Raw genomic sequence first — 26,297 nt, 5'->3', positions numbered from 1 at the left:
CAAATCCAAGTCATCATTTATCCTTTCTGTGAAGTTTCAGTTTCCTTCTCTGTACCACAGTAACAGTAAGGAATGTTACGAGGACTGAACAAATTGCTACATATCAAGTCCATTAGAGGACTTGGTACAAAATAAGACTCAATAAAATGGAGCTATGGTAATAATGATAAAACTTTCCTTAAAAGGGGGCTTAAATCTCGTAGGCTAGATTTTATGAATTTTGTTTCTAAACTAAAACAATAACATCATTTAAAAAGACTTGTTTTAAAGCTAGAAACCTAATAAAACAGAAAGAGGAAAAAAAGGTCATCATGGTTGAAAAAAGAACCCAGCAAGTTATTGTTTTGATACCATAATTAGGAAGAGAAAATGAAAGTCAGCAAAACCACAGTTTTAGAAAAGTGGTTATTAGATTTTCTTCTTTCCACAGTGGAAAAAGTCCTTCCTGTTGAAGAAGGCAGTGAAATTTTATCACAGCTATTGCTATTCATAAATCTTATATCTATTTTAATTCAATCTGGCCCTAGCCTCTGAGTCGCTGCACCACAATTTGATTACTATAACCATACTTTTTAACTGCTGTCAGGAAAGACAGCGCCTCATACAAACATCTGCCGGAACACATGCCTGCGTTCTCCAGCACCAGCCTTAAATCACGCTCTGGTGATGAATCTTTATCTGACACTAATACTTTTTAACTTCATATGGACAATTAAAATGAATTGTAGCTAAATGCACATATAACAAATCAATTTAATCTTTGGTTGCATAGCAGCATATTTTGCAAATTTCCTAAACTTACTTTCTTACATGTATCTTTGTCTAGGTGTTAAAACTTCAATTTAACAGAAAGTAAAGTGGAAATACTAATAAAACACAGCTCTTATGATACTGCCATGTAGTTGCAAGCCTCAAAGAATAATGACGTTTGAAATTTATCACTGCCATTTTTAAAAACTTCCACATATCTATGTGGAGAGTACCATTCTGGGCTTCATTATAAGAGTGACCAAAGCTGAATTCCCTGGCCTGTAGGAATACAACTGAAATTTGGACAAACACACCAAGTATAAGAAACCGGCTGAGATCCAAGCGGTAGACAGTATTCAACTACTATTCATCTACAGTGACCGTCACATTTGCTCTCCGGTTTGTTGCTCATGGTTCTGTTCCTCTGCTCGGTCAGGTACACCTAATGTCATGGACCACTGTCATAGTCCTCAGCCTGGGCACGATCATTCATGTGAAGTATAGTTTCTCCACTTGATGGCCATATGGCCGCTCTTGTCTTTAAGTTCCCCAAGGGCAGTTAGCCCCATCTTATTTATCAGTGCGTGGTACAGAGCTGGTATGCAATAAATGTTTGAAATGAGCCAGTACAGTTTGGTTCCCTTTTAAATAATGTATTCAATGGATAAAGATGTATGAACGAATCCACTCTGCACACCAGGAAAATCAATGAAATAGACAAACATTTGTGAGACACACACCAGATTCTACGTTTTGAAAGCATTCCCCTTCCCCAGTCCCAGTATCTTTTTTTTTTTTTTTTTTTTTAACATGTAAGGAAGTTAAGGCTTACAGTAACTTGCCCAACCCATATAACTGATAAAAAGATCTAAACCAGTCTGTCAGGTTTCAAGTCCACTAGTAAAGGAAAACCTTTTGTTTTTAAATTTTAAAAAATTTCAAACATTAACTGTTTTTGTTTTTGCCTAACAATGACTGCAAGAGTCTAGGAAAAAGAGCTGTGGTACTGGAATAGGAGAAAAAGGAGCTGAATATCAGCTCTGATACACACTAATGGGGAATCCTGGAGCATGTCACTTTCTCTCTCTCAGCCTGTTCTCTCACCTGGAGCTAACACTCCCTAGATCACTGTTCTGTTAGGATAATTAAGAGGGAAGTTCCAATGTATATATAAAAGATTAACTCTTCAAAAGTTGTAGTTTTCCCATCTGTACCTCCCTACATCTCACTGATGTCAATCACCTCCCTAATCACAAAACTCTGGAATCTTAAAGCCAAAAAGAATCCAAGAGGTCATCTAAGCCACGTTCCTGGTTCTAAACATGCAGAAATCAAGGCTCAGAGATGAGAGATGACTTGTTCTACATCAGAAAGAAAGAACTGCATGGCCAGGACTAACACTCAAGTCTTCTGATTCTCTGTCAGTGTTCCTTCTACCACATGGCCTAGTAGTCCTGGAAATCAAGTTTCCATTTTGTGAGTATGAATGTCATTAATGAAAATAAAAATCTCGGCCCGGCACAGTGGTTCAAACCTGTAATCCCAGCACTTTGGGAGGCCAAGGCGGGCTGATTACCTGGTCAGGAGTTGGAGACCAGCCTGACTAACATGGTGAAACCCCGCCTCTACTAAAAATACAAAAATTAGCCGGGCATGGTGGTGCATACCTGTAATCCCAGCTACTTGGGAGGCTGAGGCAGGAGAATCACTTAAACCCGGGAGGCGGAGGTTGCAGTCAGTCAAGATTGCACCACTGCACTCCAGCCTGGGCGACAGAGTGAGACTCCATCTCCAAAAAAAAAAAAAAAAAAAGAAAGAAAAGAAGAAAATAAAAACCTCTGAGAATTAGAACACCTGGATTCCATGCTCAGCTAGGTGACCCTAGGCTGTCATTTGATTTCTCTGGATAGAGGTCTTCAAGATAGTAAAATCAGGGCCTCATTCTTTGAGGGAGAAGACAATCTCTCCACGGCAAATCATGCAGAGCAAAGTACCCCATGATGAGAAGGCTAAATGTAAAATCACACCATCCCTAGTACCCTCCATAAAGGATTGTCTCCTGGGCTAGACCTCAGTGCTTGATATTCATTCCAACCAGATTCCCTCTACTAACCTGGTAATTGATCAGGTAGTGAGAAGGTAGTACGATAACAGCAATCTCATTGTAACAAAAATACGTCCATGTTGTTTACTTCTTAGTCCCCTAACCTCCAAGAATTACAATCAACATGTCTTAAATGACACCTGACATCTGCCTCTTTAAAATTACTCTCTTGAAAATAAAAGAATAAAATTATCCTGTCGTTTTCTCCTCTGAATGGCCTGGTGAGTCGGGCTGGGCATCTGAGCGCACATCCCTGTCATCTGAGAGGAAGTGACTGATGGGAGAGGAAGTATCTGGAAGGTGACTGACATCTAAAGGCAATTCCTTAGCCAGTTCCAAGGCTGGCTGACAAGCAAGAACAAAGAAGAGGCTTCTTGCTCCACTCTCGCCTCAGAGAGCACTACCCCAGATTCCCCAGACACAAACCAGACAAGTAGGGTACATCCCACCTCCCAAAAACATGTACAGTGTCTTCAAGGACATGGTAACAGACTATGATCTGTGGTCAGCAAGTCCAAAACAGCTGCCAATGGGAATGTCCACCTCATCTTTGGCCCTCTTTCAGGGCTTCCTAATTCAGGGATGGTCTCATTATCCATCCAGCTCCACAAGCCAGACACAGACCAGGAAATCATCCTTCAAACCCCCCTCTAACCCTGTTCCCTACATACATCATCAAATCCAACCACTTTTGCCTATTACTAAACATCTCTTGAATTCATTCACTCCATCTTCATCCTAACAAGCAAGCCCAAGTTACCACTCTCTCACCCAGAGCACTGCAAAAAATGTCTTGATTACTTTCTCTATCCTCACAAATCCTTCTCAGGGATATACTCCGCAGCACAGCCCCAGGGGTCTTTTCAAAGCAGATTTGTTTACCTCACCTCCCCATTTAAATCCTTGTTCAAGGCTTCCCCGTGCCATTAGGTTAAAAAGAACACCTCTACCAGTCATACCTGGTCTTCCCCCAGAGCTTCACCTTTCACCACCATCTATTTCACCCTAGGGCTCCTGTCACATAACTTTCTTTTGGTTCCTCAAAATTGCCAAATTTCACTTGCCTCAGACCTTCTGTTCCTTCTTTTTCCTCCGTCTGTTCTTAACTAGTTCTTACTCATCCTTTAGCTCTCAGATCAAAAGATTTTAACCCAAGCCTGACAAACATGTTCTTTCCATGGCAAGAGTCTGCCTTCCTTCGAAAAGCCTTAAACCAATGGTGAATTCTACCTCATGGAATTTTCAGAAGATGGCTCCACAACAAAGGAAGCCACCACAGACTGGCAAGGTTCACAGCTAACTGCAGAAATGAGGCCTAGACAGAGAGCTCAGAGTGGAAGAAGTTAGTTTTAAGAACTCAGCATAGAGGATTTAACTTCAGAGTAAAATGCCAAACAATTTTGTTGTGATTCCTGTTTAACTCATTATGAACTGACCATCAAGACAAAAATCCCAATGTCTTCCCTTGGGATTTTCAGTATAACATGAAGCAACAGGAGAGAGATAATATAATGGTAAGGGGGAAATAATCTCACAAAGAGATGTCTTTAATGAAGTTGAGGCTTCTTTTTCAGACACCATCTTGCTCTGTCACCTAGGCTGGAGTGCAGTGGTGCAATCACAGCTCACTGCAGTCTCAACCTCCTAGGCTCAAGTGATCCTTCCACCTCAGCCTCCCAACATCCTGGGGTTACAGGCATGAGCCACTATGTCCAGCAATCCTTCTATACCATATACCGGAATATGTAAAAGGTAGTGAATATCTAATCTCCATCTTCTTTTAGAAATAGACTAACAAAAACTGATCTATGAAAGGAAGACTAGCAAAATACAGTCACAGAGATAAGTAGCCAAGAGAATAACTGCTAAAATCATGTTGAGACTTTTCTTTAAAGAAGTATGTAGGTTGGGTGCAGTGGCTCACACCTGTAATCCCAGCACTTTGGAAGGCCAAGACGGGCAGATCACCTGAGGTCAGGAGTTTGAGACCAGCCTGGCCAACATGGTGAAACCCCATCTCTATTAAAAATTCAAAAATTAGCCGGGTGTGTTGGCTGGTGCCTGTAATCCCAGCTACTCGGGAGGCTGAGGCAGGAGAATCACTTGAACCTGGGAAGCAGGGGCTGCAGTGAACTGAGATGGTGCCACTGCACTCCAGCCTGGGCAACAGAAAGAGACTCTGTCTCAAAACAAAACAAAACAAAACAAAACAAAAGCATGTACGTGAAGCCACTGAACAAGTGAGACAAATAGCTCCTAATTCAAAATACAGTCACTCTAGATTTGTTTCTGGAGAACTCTTACTGAAAGGAGCAGTGGTGGACTTTCAGTATTATGCAGCCAACTTCTTTCTTCATTCATGGTTACCCCCACACCCCCACCAGCTGGGTAGGGGGTGAGGGTAAAGGAGAAGGAAGTAAGGCCAGAAGACCCTTAGGCTCGAGGCTAGTGCCTCAGCTCAGGCAGCATTAAGTAAAAGCTGCCTTCTAGAAACACAGCCAACACTAAAAAGCCCAGGCTACATTTTTTTTTGTTTTTTGTTTTGAAAGAGATCCAGAAGCAAACATAGTTTAACATATTAGAAGGGACCATTCCCACAAGAATAGCACATTTTCCAAGTTCAGATGAGGTGCCTTTTCCACTAAGGGCAATTTTTCTTTTTACATGATTTCAATTTGCTGACCTTTTCTGAGTTTGCAACATTTCTCGGTGGCTTCATGCTTTTCTGAAAAGTTTTAAGTGACTTTCTTTGAAGAGAGCTATTTAATGCCAATGATTGTAGAAAACATTTGTTCATAATTATCCAGACATAGACTGGAACAATGCTGAAACAAGAGCAGCATGCAAAAATGTATTTAAGGACTATCATCCCAAAATGCTGCTAAAAGCTATTAACCAGTATGTGTTAATTGCCACAGCATTCATATTAATTTTCACTTCAGGCTCGACATTGTGGAATATTTCCCCTGATACATTTTAAACAAAGTTTAATTTAAGGAACTGCTTCTATCAACACTTATGAAAATTAACAGCCAAGCAATTAGCACTCATGAATTATCCCTTCCCCCACGCTCTCTGCAGCTTCCCTGTTAAAACAGTTTCTAACTGAGAAATGGTTACTTTCTAACAAGTTAACACAATCAAAGTCACAGTTGTCTATATGAACCAGAACTGCTTTGTTCTTTCAAGCACTTGTCAAGTCAAAGATTCCCCTTATATTTAGAAAACAGTATTTAGCTAGGCCCAAAAAGTAGGATATTTAACATTCTAGAAACTGCCAAGCAATCACCAATATTGAACCATTTTCTCACCCAAGGTTTAAAAAAAAAATAGCCATTCCCCCACCCACCCAAAGGAAGTAATTACTTGTCTCAATCTTCCTAGTGAAGGACGAGAACCCCACTGGATTCCCTGAACTTCAACGTGCAGACCGTTTTCACCCCCACTCTGCTGTACTTCTTCTTTAAGACACTATTCTAAAGTCCTGGCTTTTACAGACACATTCCCTCTCACTCAGTACTGTCAACCACATAACGAAGTACGTGAGAGAGACGTCACTGTCCCACCGTCAGTGCCGTGTCACCCCTTCACAAAGAGAAAGCAGCAGAAGTGGAGTATTTGTTTCCCATGTGCTACACATCCTGCTCACTTCATCCTCCTGAGGAAGACACACAGTCATCATTTCTTTCACCTATCAGGACTGGAACTTGTAGAGAAGAAACATTTTTTCCTTCTACCCTTGTAAATGCTTGGCTGAGGCCCCTGTAACAAGAAACAGAGTAACAAAAGACAAGCACACAAATTTATTTAACCTAAATTTTACATGGTATAGAGCCTTCATAAGAAAAGACCCAAGAAACCGTTGGTTAAATCTGAGAGTTTTTACATCAAGTTTGACGAAAAGTGGAGAGTCATGTGGAAAATATAACAGGATGAAGGTAGGAAGTAAGTGTTGTCAACTGCAGGGAAATTTAGCAAAGCCTGTTCTTTAAGATTCATCTTCGGAGACGAGGATGCTCCTTTCCTCCAGGCAGAGGGAGAACACATCTCACATGAGGGCCTTGTGACCTGCTTAGGGGAGATGGGCAGGGGAAGATCAGAGTTATTCCTGCCATTTCTCAAGCTCCTTCAGCTTATGATACTCAGTGTTCCAAGGTGCCACATTTTGGGGTAGTGTATCCTGAACCCCAAGCTTCATGAGGTTAAGTAGCTAGCCTGACGTCACACCGTAAGTGGAGCCACGGGGATTCGAACTGAGGCTTTACTACAGAATAGGTCGCTTTACTAAATGATGCTGCCTCTCACTGTGCTAGATGCTTCATCCCAGCATTATCCTATTTCATGGTCTCAGGAGCCTTGTGAGGAACTCACACTCATCTCCTTTCAGAGGTGAAAAAAACTGACTGAGATGACACAACTTGCTAATCAGTCCCCCCCCCCACCCCGCTTCTTTATTAGTAACTGTATTGACAGGAAATGGGTACTTGAACTTCTGATGGTCTACTAAGGATAATATCTGCAAATGTAATTTGACCAGAATAGTGATAATGTGCTAGCAAAAGAGTCTCAAGAAAGTGATACGGCATAAAATGGATAGGGTTAGATTTCCTTCTTAAAACATAACCTAATCTGAAACAGGTGGAGAAACAGGGCAGAAAATCCACATATTTTGAGGCACTTAAATCAGTGCTGAATGTCTACTGCCTCTCAGCAAAGCCCACTCCCCATCACCTCAAAGCAACCTCCTGTCACAACCAACAGCTCCCACATCCAGTGAAATCAGGACTGGCACAAGAAGTTTTCCAATTGTCTCAACCTCTAGAATAGACGTTTTGTGTTGTTAATGAGGCTATTCAGGGGTTCCATTCTCAACAATGCTTAAGAATTCAGGCAGATGCTTGAGGCTGGTTTTGCGGGTCTGACCAAAGCATGCCCTAAAACTGCTTGGCAATCAACCTTGAACTTTTTTCAAATGATCAGTAAACAGTTATTGATAATGCAGACTCTAAAAGAGATCACAGACAGCATCACCAACATGCTAAAGAAATAGTATCAACATGATACACCTGACCCCCAAAATTGTCAAAATTACAAGGCACACATGCCTAAGTACAGCCTTTCCCTTTCAGTTTCATGCCTTAAAAAAGTATTAGCTAACCACAATTTTAAAAAGCTTTTTATAAAATTATTAACCAGCTACAGGAACCAAAAATTACTTGGAAATATTCACTTTAATTTAGAACAATAGTTAAGTGAGGCTCACCCTTAGAATCATTAAAACCAGCAATCCAGTTGGCACAAACTGTTAAGAACACTAGATGTGCCTGCTTGACTAAAATGTAACAGTAAAGCCATGGCAAAAGCAAAATCTTTTCTTCAAATCTAACACTAATCTTAAGAAGGATTTCACAGCAGTTAGTCTCTTGAGGAAATATATAATTAAGTAGTTTTTTAGCATATTTAATTAGACCCCAAACTCTTCCCTGTCCCCTTCTCTCCCCAATTATGTACTATTTGCCCAAGAGACCTAAGCAACTCAGTTAATTATGTAAATAAGGCAAGAGTTATTCCCAAGAAAAGCATTGTGAATATTTGTAGGAGGGAAAAAAACTGTACATATTTTAGAGGCTTTAACAAACCTTTGTGGAAAAAAAAAAATAGCAGTATCAAAATACGTAGCAAACCCTTATACTTGAGGCAAAAAGCATGGCGTTCCAATGATAAGACAGTGAATCATTAAAACAAGACACTCATTTCATTTCTTAAATATGAGCCGAATAAAAATAAAATAATTTTAAGTTACAACAGTAACAAAAATTTAGTGCTGAATGTCAGATGATTTATGGGAAGAATCAATCTGGAAATTATTAGAGTCGACTCTCACAGAAAAGGCTTTATTATCAAGGGGTTGACATGATCTTAACTCTAGAGGCAGCCATGGTGCTGTTATAACTACTACAATCCCATTATTATGCAATCACAAAATGCTAATTTGATCATTTTGAGGTGTTATTTGAATAGTCATTTTAATTTCTAGGTTACAAAAAGGCTTGACTCAAGTATAATTCTCTATTAATCATTGAGATGTCATTGTATATCATATTGATGCATTTCACAAAGATAAAGAAAGACTAATTTAATATGTACAGTACAATATCCTTCAAATATTAGCCATTTTCATTACATATCTGCCAAATGCATCAATATTAATAGATGAGAACAAGGGTTTAATTGTATTTTAGCAATTGTAATATGTAAGATAATAATACAATAGCATCACATAAGATAGACTTATCAATATCTAAATCTTTCTTAATCAATGCATAATGGTGATTGCTCTGCACTCACATCCTTTGTGGATTACAAATGGTCTTGCTATGACAAAAGCATTGAGAGTCTTCAGTGTAAACACACATCTAGCGAGAATAATTCCTTTGTGACTAAGGAAATGGTTTACTTTTTATTTTCCTGCTGGTACTTCAGAAGTTAGATATATACACACCAAGCAGAGTTCGCAACCTTGTGACAAATCCAAACCTAAATAATTAACAATAAAGTCTATGGGATAAAGAGAATTCTAGAGTATTTTAAAAGATCTGGTTTTTTTAATATATATAAACACATTATCACACATTAACTATTCCAGAAATTACATCCTCAAACAATGAGATGGTATCACGCAATGGAAGCAAATAAATTCCAACTGCTTACCCTAATCCCAACAATAACTTCTCACATGTCTAAATGAATCCATTGTAGTATTTTTTTAAAAATCCTATATAGTCCAACTCGCCATTTTCCAGAGGCTGACATTCCTGTCCCCCGGGGGAACTCCTTTCTCTGTGCTACATTCCACAAAACAGGAGAAAGAGAAGCTTTACATCAATACAGTCTGTAACTTACTAAAAGTGCTCTCAGGTGTTTTTTGGAGGAAACTTCCTGAGCATATTAGGATCTTTATATTATTTATGCATTTTGTTTCTAGATTTTGCTCTTCTCTCCCGGAAACATCAATAACCTCATGTGCCGGTGGCCACACATGCTTACTTAAACCTATGGAAACCTGCTGAATTGTAGGAAGTAAAAGTCTTTTGAAGAGAAAACATCTCTGCTCAAAGAGGACAACTGACAGAACCAGCTCATGAAAAAATAAATAAATAAAATTCAAGCAGAAGCAAAAAGCTGTATGTTTATTAACTGCAATGGCATTGAAATAAGACAGATTATACATGACACCTCCAGGCAAAGAGCTATCACTCAGCACTCCACAACACTGCCAGACAGCAAACATCACGGCAATAAATACAAAAATCAACCGCTACTGTCTTCTGAACAAGGCCCTGCTCAGGTCAGTACAGAGACACAAGAAGGCAGGGGTTGGGGGAAGGGGTGCTGCACATGAAACTAGGATCCACCTGAAACAGTGGCCATATTTCTAAAAGGAAAACAAACACACTTTAATTTTATAACAGCAAACTGTTAGCACAAACAGGCAAAAAACAAAGTTAGCCTCCATAGCAAGTGTCAAGATCCCCCTACAGTGAAATACTGAAATGCAAGCAATAGCCTAGGATTCTGAAATGAAGCTCAGATCTCAACAATTTCTACAAGTATAATAAAGAATCAGCCAAGACAATGCAAACTGCCTCCCAGAACCACTTTCAAGGCTTTCCCAACACAATTAGACCTTGATTAATCACAATCTAACTAATCCAACTTCTCAAGTATATTTAGGAGATAAAACAGATTAAAAATATACACATATATATTTCTCTCTCCCTTCCTCCCCCTCCTCTTTCTATCATATATATAAATATACATACACATATAAACATATATATACTATACATATATAAGTATATATACATTTGGGAGGATTAAAATACAACAGTCCTGAGATAATCTATACACAGAGAAACAGAGAATGAGAGAGCACAGGACTGTTTTTGTTTTAATCCTCCCAAATATATTACTGTGGAAACAATACTGAACCCAAATTCATACCTTTACATCAACAGTCTAAGAAAATGTGGAGTGACATTCTGTAACTGTCAACTGACATTCTATGAAGCATTTCTGAAACCCTAAATCTAATAATAATACCAACAACAACTCCACTCAGTTACAGTTTTACTTAAAGGGACAAAGTCTCATTTTTACTTACCTTGCCATCAAATTTGGAATACTCATTAAAGGGGTTATTCAGCTGCAGAGGGCACTGTTCTAGGCGTACAGATAATATTGACTGCTTTCCAGAAATTGGAGGCTTCTCTTTGAGAGACTTTTTTTCAAACAGTGACTTTAACTCCTGGGCTGTGACACAAGAGGAAGAAAAACATCCTGTGATTACACAGAGACAACTTGTCCACCTTCCCTAAAAAGTCTTCCTTAGAACCTGAAGGAAAAAGCATCCAGAGGCATGTTCAGGTCGGATGTATGCAGAAAGCCCCACAATATATTGTGCACTGAAAAGGCAGAGCACAGAAAAACGTGCAGGCCAGAATAGTCAATTTGGAAGGAGAAGGGGTTAAGGGAGGGGGGAGAATCAGACAAAGCAACAGCGGAGCCATTTTATAAGAAGAGCACTCACAGCCAGGAGACCTAAGCTTTGGCCCGGCTTTGCTAACAGCAAGCTATGGGATAGTGAACACTTCTCTAAATCTCTCTGGGCTTGTCAAACTAGATAATCTCAAAGATCTCTCCTGCCTCTAATATTATGTGATTTTGGAATTCTAGTTCTTCAAGGTCAAGATCTACATATTAATCCTCTAACACTCTCCAGTTGCACCTTGCACAAACTCTTGATGCCAAAGATGAAGAGGGGAAAAAAAGAAAGGATATTTATAGTAACAGTAGCTAACATTTATTGCTTCTTGGCCTTTTGGCTAAGATCAAGTGTAGTAACAGTAGCTAACATTTATTTAGCAAGTCAATATATCTCATTTAATCCTCATAACAAGCCTCTGAGGTAGATACTAGCATTATCTCAGATTTGGCAATGTGGAAACAAGTTTAGAATATTCTGATTAGCCCTGGACCACACAGCTAATAAGTAACAGAACTAGAATTTGCACCTGACCAAGGTTCTTATACATTAGGGCACTAATGAACAAGGTAAGACTAACTCAATAAATTTTGTTGCATGAATGAATGATTGAAATAATTCAGATTATTATTAAATCTGAATCGTCAGTTCTTATTCATTAGTGAACCAAGACAAGTTTCGTATCTTTTCAAAGATCATTTAATTCTCTAAATCAATTGGAATATTAATCAAGGTGGTGGTAGCTAGATGATAAGTGACTATCAGGAAATGTCCACACTTAAAGTTTTAAAATAAATCAATCTGAGACTTTAAAATCTGCAATAAACATGTTCAACCCCATTCCACTTTAGCATTGTCAAATTAAACCAAGAGAGAGAACAGAACTCTGTAACAGTCACTTAGAACTTCCAAAAAAAATGTAACTGCAGCTGGGCACCATGGCTCAAACCTGTAATCCTAGCACTTTAGAAAGGCAAGGTGGGAGGATCACTTGAGCACAGGAGTTCGACATAATCAACATATTAAACACAGATTTGAAGAGAATTAGACTATAATTTGATTAAAAGTAATATTTTAAATATGGGAAGTACTTTTCTACCTGTAATCTACGACCAGTTTCATGGTTATAATTGGGAAAGAAATGATCCTTTATTAAGCATCTGTTATGAGCCAGGATCAATACTAGATATTTTTCTCACCTGGCACAGTCACAGTCTTCACAGATGCTAAGAGAGATGTTACTACTAGCTCCATGAAGAAACTGAGGAATCCCAAACTTAAGTAATATATAGACTTCACACAGCTGTTACCAACAGGGTTCGGTGCAAGGTGATGCTATGATTAACCCTTTCATTCTCAGATATTCACACTCAGACCTCTCTCCTCAACCTAACGTCTCCTCCCCTCTTCCTCCTTTGTCGAGGCTTGGAGAACACAAACAACCAAAGAGAACTTTTGCATGCTCTCATCTGCTCTTCTATCTGCCTGTCCTCCTATTACCATGGATGAACTCCCTCTGCCCTTACCTTATGCCAGCCCTTCCTTGTGCACTAGATCCCATCCCTCTTGCCAATTCATGAACAACTCTCCAGCAATTCTCTTCTCTCTCTTCCATTGTCACTTTTTCTCTTACTGAATTAGTCACATTGGCACACAGTACTGAAACACTGCTCATAAAAAAAAAAAAAAAAATCTGCTCTCTATCCCATACTCCCTCCCTTCTGGTTACTACCATATTTTTTTCCTTCTTAAAATGTCATCTATATTCTTTCTGTCCAGTACCTCCACTTCCATTCAATCAAATCCACTCCAAGCAGGCATATTCAGGTCACACTACTCCACCAAAGCAGCTTTCATCGAAGTCACCAATGATCCCTTTGTTGCTAAATCTGTTGGTCAATTTTTAATCCTCATCTTACAAGATGTCTTGGCAGCATTTGACACGGTTCATCACTCCCTCCTGTTTTAACATTTTTTTCACTTGCTCCCCAGGACTCCACTCTATCTGGCTTTTATACTGTCTCTCAGGCTACTCCTTCTTGGTCCCTCTGCTGATTCATCTCATTTCCCCCTTGAATCATTGGTATTTCCTAAGGCAAGCACTTGGACCTCTTCTCAATCTACATTCACACCACTGGTGATCTCATCCAGTCATATTCTTTTAAATACCATCGATAAGGGGCAAAACTAAATTGTGGTGACATAAATCAGAACAATGCTTGCCTCTGGGGAGTGGAATGACTAAAAAGGAGCACCAGGGAACTTCTTTGGGGTGACAGAATTGCTCTATACTTGTCTGGGATGCTAGTTATATAAATGTATATATCTGTCAAAAGTCATTGAGCTGTACATTTAATAGCTGTACATTTCACTATATGTAAAGCATACCTCAAAAAAAGTAAATAAATAAAAAGGGAAACCCCAAGTAAATATCCTGTATATGCTACTAACTCTCAATGGTTATTTTTAACCCTAAACACTCCCTGAAATTATAGACATCCAACTTTCTACTGGACACTTTCACTTGGATGCCCACCAAGCACCTCAAGTGTTACCTATCCGTAACTAAACTCTTGATCTTCCCTGAAGCTCCCATTCCCACAATCTCCTCAGTTAATGGCAATTCAGTTCTGATAGGCCAAAAACTTGGGAGTCATCCTGACTTCTCACATCCTACATCCTACCCATCAACCAATACTTCAAAAGCTCTTCAGAACCGCGGCAACCGCCAGCACCACTGTATTATCATCATCACCTTCAAACCCGCTTTACTGTTTCTGCCCTTGCCTCCTCCATCCCGACGCTTGTTTCTTCCTGACATAGCCGCCAATATGAGTCTTTTAAAATACAAGTTACAAACCTCAGAATGAGGAGAAAACTTGATAAATCTGACCACATAAAAAGAAAACACTTTTGTATGGGAAAAAAGTAAAAAGACAAATGATAAATTAGGAAAGAATAAAGGTCAATATTCCTAATATATAAATATTCTGAAAATAAAGAAGACACTGAACAACACAGATAGAAAAATAAGACAAAAAATATGAAATGTTCACAGAAAAAGAAATGTAAACAGCTCTTAAATGGAAAGATTCTCAACCACATTCATAAGAGACATGCAAATTAAAACTACATTTCACCAGATTGGCAAAAATCTAAAAGTTTGAGGCTCTGAGGACATAGACACTCTATATGTTACCGGTGGGTAACAGCAAAAGTCCTATGAAAGGGAATTCAGAAGATCAAGGAAAATCATATCTTCATTTACCCTCTGACCCAACAATACCACTTAGATACATTAGTAAAACAAAATCTTTAAAAATATGCATAAAACTATTCCCTGCAGTGCCATTTGCAAAAGCCTGAAAACAATCAAACATCCCTGACTGGGGCATGGGTTGGCACTGGTACATCTGTATCATAGAGTAGTATGCAGCTGTAAAATGGAATGAAGCTTATCTCTATATATTGCTCCAGAAAAATCCTCAGAATATATTACTAAATGAAAAAAATTACATATTGTACAAAACAGTATGTATAGTATGTTATCTTTAATCTACAAAAGGGGGATATAAACATAAATATGCTTATATATAGTTTTAAAGGGACAAAAAACCGTTTTAAAAATGACTATAAAAGAGTGAAGGGAACAGAACGTGAAGCTAGATTTCTCTGACTTTATCTTGCTTTATGTTTTTGACTTTGAAGCCATTTTAAATAATTATAAAAGAAAATTAAAAGTATAACCTCTAAAAACAAAGGCAAAATGAAATAAATGAACCTAAGTATAATAATGACTTGGCAGATTAACCACAAAGTGGGGAATTATTTTAAATAACTTTGTTACTCAGCAAATGACCCAATTTCTTCAACAAATAAATTATAAGAAAAAAAGTGAAAGAGAAGCTATAGATTAAAAAATGAGACATTAACCAAAGTAGTAGATGGATTTTAGAACCAAACATGAACAAACCAATAGGGGAAAAAGAAAAATTTGAGATGGGAAATAATGAACAATAATTGGATATTTAATAATATTAAATAAGTATTTCTTGGCCAGGCACTGTGGCTCACAACTATAATTCCAGCACTTTGGGAGGCCAAGATGGGCAGATCACTTGAGCCCAGGAGTTCAAGACCAGCCAAATCCCATCTCTACAAAAAATGCAAAAATTAGCCAGGAATGGTGACTTGTGCCTGTAGTCCTAGCTGCTTGTGAGGCTGAGGAGGAAGAAACGCTTGAGCCCAGGAGTTGAGGTTGTAGTGAGCCATGTTCATGCCACTGCATTCTAGCCCCGGTCAAAGTGCAAGACCCTGCTTCAAAACAAAAATTTTTTTTCTGACAGGGCATGGTGGCTCACGCCTGTAATCCCAGCACTTTGGGAGGCCGAGGTGGGCGGATCACGAGGTCAGGAGATCGAGACCATCCTGGCTAACACAGTGAAACCCTGTCTCTACTAAAAATACAAAAAATCAGCTGGGCGTGGTGGCGGCGCCTGTAGTCCCGGCTACTCAGGAGGCTGAGGCAGGAGAATGGCGTGAACCCAGGAGGCAGAGCTTGCAGTGAGCCGAGATCACGCCACTGCACTCCAGCCTGGGCAACAGAGTGAGACTCCGTCTCAAAAAAAAAAAGAAAAAAATTTCTTTATAATATTATAAAGTTTTATTATGTTAAAAATACATAGTTTTATTATGTGTTAGAAATACAAAGTATTTAGGTATGAAATTATATAGTAGCTGGAATTTGCTTAAAAATCATCTGGGAGGGCCGGTAGTAAAATGTATATATTAAACAGGACCAGCCATGTACTGATCATTGTTGAAGCTGGCAGATGAGTGAAGGGAGTTCACTCAACCATTCTCTTTACTTCTGTTTATGTCTGAAATTTTCTACAATAAATTTTTTTTTTTTTAAGGAAATTTAACTGGGGGAAAAGAAGTCACATATCACATCACTACGCTGATCAATTCACCTCAGAGAAAAAATACAATTCCTTACCAGACCGTCCATGACTAGGAACCCCACTCCTGACTTCTCTGATCCCACTCTTCCCGTGCTTACTGTGCTCTAACCAACAGGCATCCTTCCTTGCTATTCTATTTTTTGAATACACCAGGCACATTTCTGCCTCAGAATCTTTGCACTTGCTATTTCCTCCTCTTAGAACACTCATCCCCTGATATCTGCATGACTCACTCCTCCACTTCCTTTATATCTCTGCTCAAACAGTACCTTCCTAATGAGGCCTTCCTTGGCCACCCTACACAAAATAGCAAAATTCTCTGCCTAGCATTCCTTATTCCCCTTACCTGGCTATATTCTTCCCCATGCCATTTATCCATTCTGCCATATTATGTTTACTGTTTATCCCCAGTCGAATATAAGCCCCCTGAAGACAAGGACTTTGTCTTGTTCACTATTTGTTGAAGGAATAATTTATTATTTTTTAATAATAAATATTTGTTGAATGAATAACTCTGGACCAGAGAAGTAGAAGAAGTTGCTGAGGTAGGGTATAGGAAGGGAGGACAGAGAGAGCACATGGGCAGAAAGAAGCCAAGACAAGATGGGGGAAGTCATGAGGGCCCTTCCTTCTGGTTCCAAGCCATTCATAAGGCAGAGTTACACTTCTTGAAAGCCCTCCTTGAAGTCGCTTTTTGTTATTAGCAACTGAAAAGTCCTAACCAATATAAATAGTTGGATTCGCCTACAAACACCAAACTAAAAAAAAAATAGCCTGGAAATTTAATTATCATCAGCTTTATGAAAAAGCACACACTATAGCATTCAGAAGATGAGAATGAGTATTAGAACTTATGCATGGAACACGTTAGAACTATAAGGATTTAGGGAGTGACGGGATACAAAACAAATATATTAAAATAACAGATTTCGGCCAGGTGTGGTGGCTCATGCCTGTAATCCCAGCACTTTGGGAAGCCGAGGTGGGTGGATTACCTGATGTCAGAAGTTCGAGACCAGCCTGGCCAACATGGTGAAACCCCGTTTCTACCAAAAATACAAAAATTAGCCAGGTGTGGTGGTGGGTACCTGTAATCCCAGCTACTTGAGGGGCTGAGGCAGGAGAATCACTTGAACCTTGGAGGCGGAGGTTGCAGTGAGCCAAGATCACGCTACTGTACTCCAGCCTAGGCAACAAGAGCAAAACTCCGTCTCAAAAATAAATAAATGAAAATTAGAATTTAAAAAAACAGATTTATTTACAAAAGACCAATAACAAACTTATGAGGAAGAAGATCCTATTTATAATGGTAGGCTGGGTGTGGTGGCGTGTGCGTGTTGTTCCAGCTATTCGGGAGGCTGAGGCATGAGAATAGCTCGAACCCAGGATGTGGAGGTTACAGTGAGCTGAGGTCGTGCCACTGCAATCCAGCCTTGGCGACAGAGCGAGACTCCATCTCAAAAAAAAAAAACAAAATAAAAATACAATGGTAACACAAAATATGTGGAAATAACGTTAATAAGAAATGTAAAAGTATGGGATCTATATGGAGATAACCACAACATTTTATCTTTATGAACTACTTGTATACACAAAAAATACAAAAAAGATCATATGAAATATGATTTGAGGTTGGGCATGGTGGCTCACACCTGTAATCCCAGCACTTTGGGAGGCCAAGGCAGGAGGATTGCTTGAGTCAAGGAGTTTAAAACCAGCCTTGGCAACACAGGGAGACCCCGCATCTACAAAACATTGTAAAAATTGGCCAGGCAAGGTAGCATGCACCTGTGTGGCATAGTTACTCGGGAGACTGAGGCAGGAGGATTGCTTGGGCCCAGGAAGTCAAGGCTGCAGTGAGTCATGATCGTGCCACTGCACTCCAGCGTGGGTGACAGAGCGAGACCCTGTGTCAAAATATATACATATATTTTTTTATATTAAATATTGAATATTGTTTAAAATATATACACTCACATGTATAAATGAAATCTAAAATAAATACATCAAAAGGGTAACAACAGCAGTTGCCTCTGAATGTGAGATTATTGGTAACTTATTTTCATTTTTAAATTTTTTTCTACACAATTTCTTATTTTGCTTTTTGAGACAGGGTCGCCCTCTGTTGCCCAGGCTGGAGTGCTATGGTACCCCCATGGCTCACTGCAGCCTTGACCTCCTGGGCTCAAGTGATCCTCCCATCTCAACCTCCTGAGTAGCTGGGACTACAGGAGCACACCACCATGCCCAGCTAATTTTTTTTTTTTTTTGTGTGTGTGTGTGTGTGTGTGTGTGTGTGTGTAGATGGGATCTCGCTATGTTGCTAGGGCTGGCCTCGAACTCTTGGGCTCAAGTGATCCTCCTGCCTCGGCCTCTCGAAGTGCTAGGATTACAGGCACGAGCCACTGTACCTGAATTTTTTTTTTCCCCAAACATAGAGGGTTCAGCAACTTCCCCAAACTCTGGCCATAGCTGACAGAGAAGGAAAGGAATAAGAGCCAGGCACGGTGGCTTACACCTGTAATCCCAGCACTTTGGGAAGCCATGGCAGGTGGATCACCTGAGGTAAGGAGTTCGAGACCAGCCTGGCCAACATGGTGAAACCTCCGTCTCTACTAAAAATACAAAAATTAGCCAGGCATGGTGGCAGGCACCTGTAATCCCAGCTACTTGGGAGGCTGAGGCAGGAGAATTGTTTGAACCTGGGAGGCAGAGGTTGCAGTGAGCAGAGATTGTGCTACTGCACTCCAGCCTGGGCAACAGAGCAAGATTCACTCTACAAAAAAAAAAAAAGGAACAAGAGAACACCAAAGACTCCTCAATATCCAAAACTTCAGAAGCAGCTCATTTCTGCCAATGGTATGGGAGGGAGCAGAGCAGAGTAGAAAGACTAAAGTCTTTGGAGTCAAACAATCCAGGAGGTGAATTCCAGCTTTACCACTTACTACTTGTAAGTAACTTGGGAAAGTTATTTGGCCTCTGAGCACCAGTTTTCTCACCTGTAAAAGAGACATATTAACAGCTAATTTGCTGGCTTTGAATGAAGATGAAATAGGCCAGGCACAGTGGCTCACACCTGCAATCCTAACACTTTGGGAGGCCGAGGCAGGCGGATCACAAGAGGCGAGAAATTCAAGATCAGCCTGGCCAACATGGTAAAACCCTGTCTCTACTAAATTTTTTTTAAAAAAACTTAGCCAAGCATGGTGGCACACGCCTGTAATCCCAGCCACTAGGGAGGCTGAGGCACAAGAACTGCGTGAACCCCAGAGGTGGATGTCACAGTGAGCCAAGACTGTGCTACTGCACTCCATCCAGCCTGACGAAAGGAGACTCTGTCTCAAAAACAAAAACAAAAACCAAAAAAGAAAAAAAGAAATAAACTTAGTGGCTAACATACTATATACTGAGCTGATTACTCATCAGAATCACCCAGGGAACTTTTGAAAACCGTAACTTTGTGGGCCCCAAGCCCCATCTACTAAATCAAGAATTCCATAGGTGAGGCCGAGAAATGTATAGGGAATGTTATTATAACATGCACTTTTGGATGCGTTTCTGATTTTTATACATCCATTGCATTTGGGAATCATTACTTAAGAAACCAATAATAGAAGTTACATAAAACATCAGGTACATGTAAATAACTGATATAAATAAACTACATTGTTGTTTTGCATTATTATTTAACTTCATGCATAAGAAGCCTTATTTGCCAATTAGACTTCAAACTTCTTGAGGAGAGGATTCATGTAGTCCTCCTAGCACTCAGCATAGAATTATTAGCCGCACAGGAGTTATGAAAGAAATACTTGTTAAACAATTCAACTAGTAAGGGTAATAACTAATTATGTAAAGAATAAAATACCGGCCGGGCGCGGTGGCTCAAGCCTGTAATCCCAGCACTTTGGGAGGCCGAGACGGGCGGATCACGAGGTCAGGAGATCGAGACCATCCTGGCTGACACGGTGAAACCCCGTCTCTACTAAAAAATACAAAAAACTAGCCGGGCGAGGTGGCGGGCGCCTGTAGTCCCAGCTACTCGGGAGGCTGAGGCAGGAGAATGGCGTGAACCCGGGAGGCGGAGCTTGCAGTGAGCTGAGATCCGGCCACTGCACTCCAGCCTGGGCGGCAGAGCGAGACTCCGTCTCAAAAAAAAAAAAAAAAAAAAGAATAAAATACCATTTTAAAATAATAAAATTAAAGATACTTCGATCGTAATATGACATTATTCCTAACAAAGCACATTTCTGATGACACCATCTTCGTATCTATCCATGCAGTTTTAGTTACAGGAATATTACAAGGATCTTACTCTAAGGTATTTCATTTATCATGTGGTCTCATGGCATATGGATCAGCAAGTTCATAAAGAACTGAGGTACGGACTAGATGGTCTCCACAAACCCTCCATCTCCTCTATGAAAAGACTGCCCTTTTGCTGTGTCTTAAAGGATAAACTGGATGTTGACAGAATAATTGTGAAAGACGAATACTTCCAGGGAGGTCATCCTGTTTAGAATAATGATTCTTCTAGTGGGGAATGAAATAAAACAAAGAAAAGAAAAACAAATGAAAGGATTTTAGCAAAGCATAAATAATAGAAAAAGAATGAGAGAATAAAGTTGGGTATGGTGGCACATGCCTGTAGTCCTAGCTCCTCAGGAGGTTGAGGCACTTGAATTCAGAGTTTGAGGCCAGCCTGGGCAACACAGTGAGACCCCCAATTCTTAAAATGAGAGAATGAATAAATAATTACCCATCCAAAATTCTCAATAAAAATCAAAAAGATTTAGATGTGGCATTTCTTGCCGAGACAGTACGTTTGTGGGAGATGTATAAAAACAGGATGGATGCTCAGTTTGCCAGTTAGATGTTCAGTGGACTGCTGATTCCACTTTTCTAGCATGCTTTAATACACCCACAGCGCCAAGCTGAGGTTTAATGATAGGACCCAGCCTAAGGGAGAATCCAAAGACATTCTTTTGTGCATTGATGAGTTTCACTCTAACCATCAGGAATGACTACCAGGCAGGTTGCTGCTCTGGCCAGAACCAGGGGTAGCAGTTCAAGCATGAACATACACATTAAAGAGCTTCTCCAGAAGTAAGACCACAGGCTCAATTGTCAAAATCCATGAGACACAGAAAAGGGAAGGAAACTGAAGGAGAGAAGTATAAGTACACTTCTATAATGGATAGTATGGTTACAAATGAAAGCAAAAGGGGACATAATTATTTCTCCAACATATTCTGTGAAACAATGAACAAAAATTAAAGTAGATTAGACTTTAAAAAATAAGTAGGGGAGCAAACAAAATCCTCTATTAGATGTATCAAAATTTAAGCTGAAGAACTTATTTCTAACATTGTAAAAGGGACTGATGCAACTATATCTGAGGTACTCAACTCACTGTATTTTTAGGTTTCAGACACAGTCTTGCTCTGTTGCCCAGGCTGAAGTGCACTGGCACGATTTTAGCTCTCTGCAACCTCCACCTCCCAGGTTCAAGCAATTCTCATGCCTCAGCCTCCTGAGTAGCTAGAATTACAGGCGCACACCACCATGCCCAGCTAATTCTTATATTTTTAGTAGAGACAGGGTTTCGCCATGTTGGCCAGGCTGGTCTTAAAACTCCTGACCTCAAGTGATCTGCCTGCCTCCTGGCTAATTTTTTTGTATTTTCAGTAGAAATGAGGGGCTGGGCGCGGTGGCTCACGCCTGTAATCCCAGCACTTTGGGAGGCCGAGGCAGGAGGATCATGAGATCAGGAGATCGAGACCATCCTGGCTAACATGGTGAAACCCCGTCTCTACTAAAAATACAAAAAACTTAGCCGGAAGCAGTGGCGGGTGCCTGTAGTCTCAGCTACTCGGGAGGCTGAGGCAGGAGAATGGCATGAACCCGGGAGGCGGAGCTTGCAGTGAGCCGAGATTATGCCACTGGACTTCAGCCTGGGCGACAGAGCGAGACTACGTCTCAAAAAAAAAAAAAAAAAAAAAAAAAAAAGAAATGATTTTTCACTATGTTGGCCAGGCTGATCTCAAACTCCTGGCCTCAAGTGATCTGACGCCGTGGCCTCCAAAAGTGTTGGTATTACAGGTGTGAGCCACGGTGCCTGGCCTCACTGTGTGCTTTATTTATAATTTTTTAAGATACGGAAGTGAAGAAGGCAAATAAAAATAAAGGGTGGCTGGAGAGACAGAGAAACTTAGATAAACTGGCTCTGTATATACTGATCAAGAAGAGATTAATAAGAACTGCATTAAGATATATAAAAAATTTGAAGTGAATAAGATAAGATATATAAAAAATTTGAAGTGAATAAGATAAGATATATAAAAAATTTGAAGTGAATAAGATAAGTGATATAAAGTATTTTCAATCTGTATTAAACACAACAAAGAGAAACGTTAACTGGATCAACAGAGGGGAAAGCCTAGTGAGATTCTGAAAGTATTTAGAGTAAAAATAAAGAGAAATTCAAGAAGAACTACTTCATTTAAGGACAGTCAGAATGAGATATAAGGAAGAAAAACAAGCAATTGGGACTTCTGGTTCTACACAGTCATCACTTAGTAGCCGTCATGAAGAAAATCATACCTACTGAGGATACTCGAGTTTATAATCATAGTAGGAGAAATCAAGAAGCACTTTACAGAGTGTGATTTAGCGCAGAGAGACTGGCCTTTATATGCAGGCAGAGCTGAAAACAAAACATCTCATTATCACACTACCGTCCTTGTTGGGTAACTTTGGCAAGTTCATCAAATCCCTGAGCCTTTGTCTTATCTGTAAACAACAGCAATGATACCTACACCTTGCAAGATCACTGCATTAGAGGTAACGCATGTACAGTACCTAGTAGAGCACCAGGTAGGGGCTGCTATTAGTATAATAAATCTTAATATTATTAGTCTTATAATTATTATGTAACAATGGAGCCAATCCACAAATATGTATTAGGCATCCATTACATGCCAATATGATATTGGGAGGTGCTGGGAGGATACAGAAGACAGACTGCAGACATTTTTTTTAAAGGACAAAAAAAGAGAAAGTCTAGAAAACATGATATAACCACTATAAAATATTTTAATAGCATTTTATTTCTGAAATTGTTCTTCCCCAAGTCTTTTCTTCTTGCTGAGACTGAAGCTTTGAAAGTATATAATATGACCAGCCTTTATACACATACTATATGAAAATATACAGCAAATGCTAATGATACCAGCAACATAATGGTTTTTACCCTAACGGAAAAGAATCTGCATATATGCAAAAAAGACTGTTACTAGGCCCACTAATGGGGCAAGGGAAAGTCTAGGTTGGAACTGCCAAGGGAAATCTATAACCTAGAAACTCATCCAAAATATCATAGGGGCTGGGCACAGTAGCTCACACCTATAATCCCAGCACTTTGGAAAGCCGAGGCAGGTGGATCACTTGAAGACAGGAGTTCGAGACCAGCCTGGCATGGTGAAACCCCGTCTCTACTAAAAATACAAAATTTAGCTAGGCATGGTGGTGCGCACCTGTAGTCCCAACTACTCTTGAGGCTGAGGCAGAAGAATTGCTTGAACCAGGGAGGCGGACGTTGTAGTAAACCAAGATGGCACCACTGCACTCCAGCCTGGGCGACACAGCAAGACTCCGTCTCAAAAAAAAAACAAAAAACAAAAAACAAAAATCGGCTGGGCACAGTGGCTCATGCCTGTAATCCCAGCACTTCAGGAGGCCATGGTGGGTGGATTACTGGAGGTCAGGAGTTCAAGACCAGCCTGGCCAACATGGTGAAACCCCATCTCTACTAAAAATACAAAATTAGCCAGGTGTGCTGGCATGCGCCTGTAATCCCAGTTATTCAGGAGGCTGAGGCAGGAGAATCGCTTGAACCCAGGAGGCGGAGGTTGCAGTGGGCCAAGATCATGCCATTGCACTCCAGCCTGGGCGACAGAGTGAGACTCCATCTCAAAAAAAAAAAAAAAAAAAAAAACATAGGGTACTCCTTGGCCTATATTTTTGAAAAAATATCAGAGAAAAGTACTGACATGACAGCTTATAAAAAAATGTCCCCTGCACACATCAATCCCTGTGACCCAGAGTGAAGGGTGGCCAAAAAGCCAAGACCTAAAGAGCATATAGCTTCAGAGGGTCAAGGCACACAAGAGAAAGAGCCTAAAGCTCAAAACACAAGAGGTACCTGTCCAGAGGATTTAAAAGGATGAATTAAAAATAAAAGTTCTTACATAATAAACTAAATATATAAATCTCAAATTAAGAATTAAAATCATTTCCATTTACCTGATTGCTTAGAATTTCTTTCTTTCCACTGAATATTTTTGCATTTGATCTGGTTTTGTCTCTCTTTTCGGAGTCGTTCTAATCTTTGAGCTTGAAAAGAAATATTATAACTATAAGTTTGTCAATGAAAGTTTACCATAAACAAAGACATAATTAACTACCTTTACATGAATAAAGATGTTTTATATTGCATATGTAGAGAAAAAGTCATAAAATTTTAAAGGTGGCACCCCTGAAAAGCAAATACCAACAAAAACATGAAAATATTCTTGATTTATAATTGAAATTAGAGGATATAAAACACTAATAGAGATCATAAAGATAGTATTAACATGGAAGAGAATAATAAAATGTGAAAACTTCTGTGATTAATATGACATTTCATTATATAAATCATTAATAACGGTCTTAAAGGAATTTTAATGCACAAATGAACTGAAGTGAATATTACATTACAGGAATAAAATTACTGTTATGAATTACTCTACCCGTTTCAAAAATTAAAGATAAATGAACTCAGACTAGACTATTAAAGTTTTAAATATAAAATCCTTTATCTAAAAATCATGAAAATTATAAAATGTCAAAGCTATATAAATTAGCATAGCTTTTCTTCAGTGGGCTGAAACAGTTTATAGGTAGTAAAATAAATGATTTGTATCTTTGTAACATTAGTCAAATCTTAAAAAGAACAATTTTTCTTTTACAAAATTTTAAGATATGCTGCATGGATTAAAAAGTAAATTCTTTGGTCACTAAGACAACCTACAATCTCAATTAATTATTAGCATCTAAGTGCTACCAGAAGAAATTCCAACAAGAGTCACCTAAAATTATGCATTTGTGATTATATTGCCACTGGCTGATCAACCTTCAAAAATCAGTGAACTGATCCTTTAGAGAAATACCACCCAGCATCCACTGAACAACTGCTGCATACGGAGACCACGATAAAAAAGAAAGTCTCAATCGATGCCATCTCTTGAAATGAGTTTTCTCTTGCTAATCTTCAGCTTCCTATCCCAGCATTTTGCTAATAGAAAATAAATTAATTTCTTTTTCAGCCTCTTTCAAGGTAGGAAATTATACACTTCTGCGTTAGCATTGTGGTTGGGAAATACTGAAAATAATCTTACCAGAAATTTAAACTATGCTGGGAAAAGCATTCTGACAATGTCACTATATCTAACCAAATTCCACTGAAGAAAAATACATTCAATTGCAATTAATAAATGTGAAGGGTACAGCCAAAGTAATATAATCATAAAGCTCTCAATTTAGCAGCATTCTCCTACTGAAATACATTCAACCTGTCATATAAGATATCATCTCAATAACCTGCAAGGAAGTCAGTTTCAACTAGAGAACTGAGAATCAATGGTTCTAAATTATATTCAAACCTTCACTCAAATCCTATTTTGATAAAAGTTCCTTTAGATACTGGGAAATGCTATTAATTATTTTCATCATGAGAGCAAATTATTCTTATGTCACAGATACTGAATGAATTCTGAACCAAAACCTGAATGTGTCTTTCACTGTAAATTGTATCCAGTTCTACCTCCAATATTACTTTATATGTATTTTACATTTGGACCATGAAAATAAATACGTAAGTATTTTCAGTGTT

General features: G+C 39.2%; 1 protein-coding gene and 1 pseudogene across 18 annotated transcripts in view; one reads left to right on the top strand and one right to left on the bottom strand.

Annotated features, from left to right (window-relative positions):
• The window catches only part of MAPKAP1 (MAPK associated protein 1), a 271,024-nt gene that overhangs the window by 207,036 nt on the left and 37,691 nt on the right, over positions 1-26,297 (bottom strand). For 7 of the 18 annotated variants that reach the window (XM_005582208.5, XM_005582209.5, XM_015436556.4 and 4 more), the window contains 2 exons: positions 24,668-24,757; positions 11,019-11,167 (listed from right to left, as the gene is read on the bottom strand). The exons of 2 other annotated variants lie outside the window; for them this stretch is intronic. In XM_005582208.5, coding sequence (XP_005582265.1) covers positions 11,019-11,167; positions 24,668-24,757 — 239 coding nt within the window. Of the gene's footprint in view, positions 1-11,018; positions 11,168-17,451; positions 17,550-24,667; positions 24,758-26,297 lie in introns of all 18 variants that reach the window. 9 more of the 18 variants (XM_074016541.1, XM_074016545.1, XM_074016543.1 and 6 more) reach the window with 3 other exon arrangements.
• On the top strand, positions 11,720-11,806 carry LOC123569310 (U2 spliceosomal RNA; annotated as a pseudogene).

Source organism: Macaca fascicularis, chromosome 15, assembly GCF_037993035.2.
Source record: "Macaca fascicularis isolate 582-1 chromosome 15, T2T-MFA8v1.1".
Taxonomy (NCBI): domain Eukaryota; kingdom Metazoa; phylum Chordata; class Mammalia; order Primates; family Cercopithecidae; genus Macaca; species Macaca fascicularis.
Note: the sequence above shows the minus strand (reverse complement) of the source record. Positions and strands in the feature narration are given on the sequence as shown.